An 8,354-nucleotide genomic window follows, 5' to 3' on the forward strand; every position below is an offset into this window, starting at 1 on the left:
AGAATGAGGTTCAAAAAGGAAAGATGCATGCTTTCTTGATGATTGGGGACTACGAGCCCGAGACAACCTAACCAGGCCAAAGGCCTGGGGTGTGTATATGCTTGTAGCAAAGTTGCAGCCAAGGTCTATGTGGGTGCAGCAAAGCCCAGAGGGCTGTTGCCCAGTTTGTGCCAAACCATTCCCAAATTTTTTTTTCGACATATGTAGGGTTTAAGAAACCCTAGAATTGCTTCTAATTTAATTTGATACTTTGACTCACATATTCCACATAACAATTTAATTGTGTGATATATTGGAAGAAAAATATAAACATAGGGGGGTTCATGCATCATGGGGAATGTTTTCATGCTTCATGGTCGTTTCAAATATCTTACTTTATTGGGCAAATTACATTTTACCCCCTCATGTTTGGGGTCAATTTCAATTCCTTACAACATCTTTAAAACATTTCAATTTCATACATTTACTTATCATTTTATTTCAATTTCATACATCTGTTAGAAAATTTGTTAAGTTAACAGTTAAGTGATGATGTGGCAAATATGAGGTCCCCATTTGTGTTGACATGGCTGCCACGTTTTTGCCACGTGGCTAAACACTTAATAAATTTTTTTTTAAATATTTAAAATAATAATAATTAAAAATTAAAAAAAAAACAGAAAGCCAGCGTTTTCCCCACTGAGCACCTATCCCCTCTATTGCCTCCACGGCTCCACCCCTTCATCCCCTTCATCCGAGCACCCTCTTCTCTTATCCCCCATCACCCACCCAAGCCATCATTCTCCGATCCATTCCTCCCTCTTCACCTCCCTGACCCACCTTCTCCCTCTCCTCCACTTTCTTCACCTCCCCACCTTTCACTTCCCCTCCTTTCTTTTTCCCCATATCAACCCTTTCCTTCCCTCATCCAATTCGTTTTCTGCTCCACGATTTGCATCCTATCAAATCCGATGGTGATGGAAGTTCTTCATCCTTTCTGCCGCCGAAAAGGTGAAGAACGAAGGTGAGAAGGAAGAGATTGTTGCAGGCTATGGCGACCCTGCTAGACTGCAGCAGTGGGCTAGGACTGGTCCCAATGGGCGCCCCCAGCGGAACCCTCTTATCGACGACGTTGAGGCCGCCACGATCATAGGTGTCAAACGCGGCTCTGATGAAGAAGGCGATCAAGGTAGAGAGGGAGAGCATGATGAGGAAAGCTAGAAACCACCATTTCTATGCCGCGACCCACCCTGCGAAATGCTTGGCCATTTCTAAGGTTTGAAAGTTTCGTCACTGCGAGTCCCGGCGGCATAATTCTAGGGTTTGGGTTTTCGACTGCGACCAGTGGAGTTTGTACATTTGGCTCTTTGCGATTGAAGACAATTGTAAATAATGATAGTTTCAAAGTCTTTGTCGAAGCTCCAATAGAGCTCTCAAATTTGTGAAATTAATGGGAAAGTTTGAAGCTTTGGTCAAAATTCTTTTGTTCGATTGTGTTCTTTTACAGAGAATCAGAGTGCAGAGCTTGAGGTTGAGAGGTGCTGCTTCTCTTTGTGTGTGGGAGTGTTTGGAGGGTCGCGGGTTGGGGGTAGGGTGCGCAGGGAGGGTCGTGGGTGGGGGAGATGCGGGGGGCCGGAGGGGGGGTGGGGTGGGGGGGGATTATTATGGGTTTTTGGTTTTGAGGGGACAACGGGGATTGGGGGGGGGATGACGGGAAGGTTAACTTCAAGTTTGTTTTTTTTTATTTTTTTTATTTTATTAAATTAATATATTTAGAAGATTTAGGGTTTTTTTTTTAAATAAAAAAAATTGTTTTTTTTGCCACATGGCACACATTTGGCAGCCACATGGTGGCCACGTCAGCGCTTAACAGATCAATAGATGGAAAATGTAACGGATGTATCATTTTGAAATAAAATAGTACTTAAGGTATGAAAGTGAAATGTTTTGAAGATGTTGTAAGGAATTGAAATAGACCCCAAACCTGAGGTGTGAAAGTGTAATTTACCCTACTTTATTTTAAACGTACTTAATTGGCAGAAAACAACGAAAGCCTTTGAATTTGTAGAAGATCATTCTCGGAAAGCAGGAATTGCATCTCCAATATGTTGTATCACATTCAACACAAAAAAATTAAATTGAATCAATAGCATGTAGATCAATTCAATAAAATAATAAAATAATCATAAAAGGAATGATTAAAACGTAATACTCCCCTGATTGAAGAAAAAACTATCTTTAGCGCAATGTCAAGAGTGTACTGATACCGTGTTGTAGGCATAATTTACTGAATAATTATGGAGGCCATATATAGAGAAGGTGCGGCATAGAGAGAAGAAGAGAGAGATGTGTAATTGTGGGTGTGTTCTATTCCACCCCATTTTGCCTTTATTTATAGTAGTAGGATAGGTAAAAACCTTTCCCCTTAGGATAACAACATTTAATAGTTAATCTACTCCTAATAGGAATATAAGATACGTTCTCATATCTAATAGGATTTACACAATTACATTCATATTCCAATAAGACTTCAACACAAACAACCACTAAAACCAAAAAAAAAAAAACAACCACATAAAAAATTGCAAAACAAACTCACTACATACACACTAAAAATAAGCGATGGTTACACACTTATAGTAGTGAGTTTGTTTTGCAATTTATTTATGCGAACAGTTAAAATAAATTCTAGTTAAAAAAATAACAAAGAAACAACTAAAACCTCTGACTGTCATAAATGTAAATACGCGTTTTTACCAAATATGGAAACACGATGGTATTTGTACCCACATTGTCCTTTTTAATTTTAATTTCTTGCACAGCAAGAGAGGCCAAAAACCATAAGTTACAAACAGGTGGAAATCACATGCGGCCAAGAGCACCGCAGAAATTAATAAATTAATAATCCTCAAAAGGTAAAGCCAAAGCCAGAGAGAGGAGAGAGATAGAGAGAGTAGAAATAAGAGAGAGAGAGAGAGAGAGAGAGAGAGAGAGAGGAATAGCAATTGCAACAGCAGCAGCAGCAGCGAAAATTGGGGTATGGGTTTGCTTCTAGTGTTCTTCCCGGAGGACAACGGCGGCAGCACCACTGCCATTGTCGACAAAACCACCAAGCTCTTCTCTTCTTCTTCCACTTCCTCTCCGTCGTCCTCCACCCCTTCCTCTTCCTCCTCCTCTAAAACATGCACGGTTTTCAGAAGAACCAACTCCAACAACCTTATTCTCTCCAAAGCCCAATCCACAATTTCCATCTGTGCCCTTCTCGTCTTCCTCACCCTCCTCCTCTTCACCCTCTCCACCTTTGAGCCCTCCGCCGCCAAGCCCCGTCCCGTCGGCCGATCACCTTCCAGAAGGTTCCTCTCCCAAAATACCCAAATTCCCAAATTGCCCACAAATCCGAACTTACCCGTTCTCTCCTCCACCTGGTTATCCAAAATGTGGAAGCAAAAACAGAGCAGTCCAATACAGAAGTTAAGGTCCCAATTTGCCCTCCAGAAAATGGGCACTCTGTACCGCCGTGGCACCAGAGCCATGCCCGATCTCGTCGTCGCCCACGTCAACGATGACGTAACAGAACCCGAACTCCGGTTGTTTCTGAGGCTGCTGCACCGGTCCGGCCTCACGTCCAGAGCCGACGTGGTGTTCGTCTTCGCCTCCTCCGGTTTGAGATTCGGGTCCGTGATTCGGGAAGAGAACGCCTTGTTCTTTGAGCTCCTACGCCGTTACGGAGGACTGAACCGGACGGCTGCGCCGGGAAAAAAATCCGGTTCCGGTTTCGACGTGTCTCAGTTCGTGAAGGCCGGGCAGAAGGAAATTGAAGAGCCCCTGTGGGGGAGAAAGGGTGTCAACTCGGAAGGGGAGGGTGAGTTTACTCGGTTTAGTTACGGTTCGGTCGTGGGGTTCGAGGCGGGTGAGCTCGACCCGGAAAATTCGCTATCAGGGTTCGTGGACCACGTGGTGCCTATGAGCCTGCGGCGGTGGGCTTGTTACCCGATGCTTCTCGGCCGGGTTCGGAGAAACTTCAAGCATATTATGTTGGTGGACGCGAAAAACTCAGTCGTGGTAGCGGACCCACTCAGCCGAGTCCGGCACCGGAGTCCCGAGTCGGTTCTTTTATTCACAATGCCGCCGCCGCCGGCGGGTAAGCACGGCAAGAAAAACTCGGACTCAACTCAGTCTCACGGCGCAGTTAACTCCGTCGTTATCACCGGCGGAGCACGGGGAGTTCGGCGACTGTCCAACACCGTGTTGACGGAAATCGTTCGGGCCACCATGCAGCACAAGAAGAAGAGCACGGTGACGGAGTCGGGAGTTTTAAGTCAACTCGTTGCCAAGGCGTTCGTAACGAAGAGCATTAATTTGGTCACGTCGAGTGAGTCGGTGCCGGACCCAAGTTCTATCGGCGGAGCAGCCAGGCTGTCCGGCGGGCACACAATTATTCAACGTGGTAATAGTAATCATGAGGAGCTTAATTCTGTGATTATGAAGCAAATTTGTTTATTAGAAATAGATTCTTCTGTGTACAGGGATTGTTAGGAAAAACAATAAAATAAGTTTTAGAGGAAAAAGAATAGAAATGTTTATTAAGATGTGTCCAACAAATTCTTGTTCTTATTTATTTTTTTATTTTTGGTTTAATTTCTTCTTCCCTTTCCAGGACACCAAGTTTTGTTGTTACTTGTTTATAATATTGATCTAGCAATAAAATCACTTCTTGTGTATACTCTCTACATGATGTCAGTACCATATTCAGTATTGAAAAAACGTAAATTCATAATATTACGTGACGGTATAACTCTGTGACAGGTTTTTTTAGTAGAAAATTTCGATAGCTAGACTGTAGAACACAAATCAAGCAAGTAGAATGAAATAGTGAGTAGTGTCAACCGTCAAAGTGGGTTGACTAGGTCAAAATGAAATTAACAAAAATATATAGTCAACTAAGAAACTATTACCGTTGTGATATTCTTCTTCATTGGTAAGTAAGAGGTCTTAGTTCAATTCCCACCAAAAAAGAATTTAAACCACATTATTGCTAGTCTATTGTGAGATTTAACTCACTCCCCGTCTCCTTTTTGGTTTTGAGAGCGAATTAAGAAAAATTATAGGGTCAAGTCAACTAAGAAACCATTAATATTTTGGGTTCTGAATAAAATTATGAGTTAATGGTAGAGCATGATGGGGTTTGGGCAGCTAATGCTAAGGTCAATATATTTTTAGGTGAGTCTTTGGAGGTAAAATTGTAAATAAAAGAGCCAACTTTAAGTGCAAGATTGATGGGATTTAGGCCCTTAAGCAGCTAAGCTCCAGCAATTTCCTTGGTTGATTAGCAACCCTTTTTGTTTTTATAATGATTAGTGCCATTCCTCATTCCTCATGCTTTGCCTTGCCCACATGAATCAAATCCCTTACAATAGATCCGAGACTCCCAAATAGCAAGAGCAAAGGTCAAAGTTGTAAGTGGCCATCTATCATAGTGGTAGAGATAAGTGTTATCTTTACATCACAGCATGGATTCGAATCTCGTCGGTTCCTAATCTAACAAATATATCATTTGAAAAAAATAAAAAAATAAAAAACAAAAAAAGGCGAGGTCAAAGTTAAAGACTAACTTTAACTAAAAGCTGAGGACTTGCAAATAGGAGAGAGAGAACGCTGAATAAAAAGGTACGGGCAACCTTTATATTGGGTGACCATAATAAAGCGCAATAGAGCTTTTATGCTCTGTGTGCTGTTGGATTGTTCTATCCAAATTTTTTTAGGAATAGATTAGCCATAATTTAAACGAAGAATGATTTTGCTGGTTAGAGACAATCGTTCATGCACGAGTAAAACATTTATGTCGTTGATTCAATGCGAATTTCACATTGCATAAACAACTAAGAGCTATTTGATCGCTCAAATTGCATCAGAAGATAACATCCATCAAGTTCAAGTTGTTTAATATCAAAGAATCACGTAGCGTTTGATAGAGATATTTGGAGACGGTGAAGTGTCAATTTTGTGTGCATCTGTTCATGGGAGGAATGTGAGGGGGTGGGACTAGCTACCCTTGCTAGGGAGATGTAAGGGCATTGATGATGCGCCATGTGCTTGCGATCTTCCCATCCACGTTGATTTTAATTTTTCCCTGCTTTTCACTGCAAGCCACAAAAACGTGTAATTCTTTAAGTTTAAGCGCCTTTACTTTCACTTTACCAGCTTTTACCGTTATTGTGCTTCCAACCAAACAAGGCCTTATTTACTTCATCCTTAGCATCAAGTTAATTATAACAACACATGTTTACAAAATCAGTTAGCTAACAAAAGTAGTTAAATGAAATTGGGATTCTCAAGTGTTTTGTTTGTAACATGCCCATAGATTATCAACTGTTTTACCAAATTTTTCCTACAACATTAAGGTAGTGTTTGTTTTGCAATTTTGGCACTTGAGAATGACTAAATGAGTATATGAAGAGTTGTAACCGTTGACAATTGAACACTTGCGCGTGATTGACTAGGCTAGAAACAATTTACAGGTTTGTGAAACTGAAGCGCAATAAATGTTGATGAGCATGTAAGCAACTATTATTAGGATGATACAAATAGATGGTAAGTGTACCATTACTCGTGAGTTTTGGATTTTATATATATATATATATATATATATATATATATATATATATATATTGCCAGTAAGGGTTTTCCTACCATTTCTTGGGTTGAGTTTTTAATAATAATAATAACAATTACAACATTATAAATCTACAATAATTAGTCTAGTATAAAATTCTAATAATTGCAATATCTTTTGTATTTACGCTAATACAATTCCTAGTGAATGCAATAATTTGTTTCAATTTATTTTTTGCAGAGATAATATTTACAATATGATTCATAGTATGAACTGTTCTGATCATATAACACAAATCTCTGCGATTAAAACACTAAAAATTTTGAGTAAAAATTTTTACTTATATTTGAGTAATCAAGTATTGTTCGTAGTAAATTATGTAAAAAATTACTATTATCCAAAAAATAATAATATAATTATTATGCAGAGGTTGATGAAATTGAAAGGAAAGTGTATGGGTGAGTGTTGCTCCCTATGCTGATATCATTTTTTGTTCAGACTTCAATGGCTGACATATCAAATACTATTCTGGTGGGAAGAACCGAGGAAGGAGTGCATTTTTCAAGACACCTCAAGGAAAAGGACCCCTTGGCCGTATGTACATCAGTCATTGACTTGTGGCTGCTGAGCTGAAATCTAGTTCTGATCATGCCCAATCTTCATTTACACCTTCAAGCAAAAATATTAGTTACTAATGATATCAACTAATTACAGCTTTTGATTGCAATTGTGCATCAATTACTCACTTCTAAACGGATCGGGGGGGGGAGCTTCCTAACCCTCACAACTTCATAACTAGTCACAGTCAAGATAACAACTTTCATGCAACGACAATAGCACTGTGATAGTATTTAAAGTCGATTACTTTAAATTGTGGGAAAAATTAACGTATATAACAATGCGTGATTGACAGAAAATACTATCACATCAAGTTGTATAGTAAGTTATGGTAAAACCTTGACATGGTTGACAACTAGTCAAATAAACCATCTTTTAAGATGTAGGAACAAATAATTTTTTTAACAATACAGCTATCTAGACACATAAAACTAATAAAGTTGTCGACACATTGTTGGATGTTGGACTCTAATCCAACGGCTAATAGGTCAATATAGTTAATAAGGATTGATGTGGAATGTAAGTGTGATTAGGGTTTAGTTATAAGCTATAACTTGGACTCCAAGTAAGGTATATATAACCTGGTTATAATTGGAGAATAAGTGTGACATCCCACATCGCCCAGGAGAGTGATCCTTATATGTATATTCACATCCCTACCTAGCGCGAGGCCTTTTGGGAGCTCACTGGCTTCGGGTTCCATAGGAACTCCGAAGTTAAGCGAGAACGGGGCTAGAGCAATCCCATGATGGATGACCCACTAGGAAGTTGCTCGTGAGTTCCCAAAAACAAAACCGTGAGGGAATGGTAAGCCCAAAGCGGACAATATCGTGCTACGGTGGTGAAGTGGGCCAGGGAAGTGATCCGCCCCGGGCCGAGATGTGACAATAAGGGCTCTTGATATTATCCTATTTGGATTGAGATTTGGTAGATTATATCCTTGTACAATAAGGGATCATAGTGTATGATTATGGGAATGTACACTAGGGTTGTAGTAGTATATATACCAAGGGAAGGTCCCTGCATACACCACCAATACACGTACTTAGAGAACTCCCCATAAGTTCGAGTAATCCAGTGGTGGTGAGTGTGCAGAAGACCAACCTTCGAAGTTCAAGGTGTTCGAGGAAAGCTTGCTGCAACT

At 40.2% G+C, this 8,354-nt stretch overlaps 1 protein-coding gene across 1 annotated transcript; it reads left to right on the top strand.

The window, feature by feature from the left end:
* The first annotated feature begins 2,923 nt into the window (after positions 1-2,923).
* On the top strand, positions 2,924-4,700 carry LOC137745836 (uncharacterized). Its single transcript, XM_068485859.1, has one exon. The coding sequence runs from the start codon at positions 3,019-3,021 to the stop codon at positions 4,513-4,515; it is 1,497 nt and encodes a 498-aa protein (XP_068341960.1). The 5' UTR covers positions 2,924-3,018; the 3' UTR covers positions 4,516-4,700.
* The last annotated feature ends 3,654 nt before the right edge of the window (positions 4,701-8,354 follow it).

Source organism: Pyrus communis, chromosome 9 (assembly GCF_963583255.1).
Source record: "Pyrus communis chromosome 9, drPyrComm1.1, whole genome shotgun sequence".
In the NCBI taxonomy this organism is placed as follows: Eukaryota; Viridiplantae; Streptophyta; class Magnoliopsida; order Rosales; family Rosaceae; genus Pyrus; species Pyrus communis.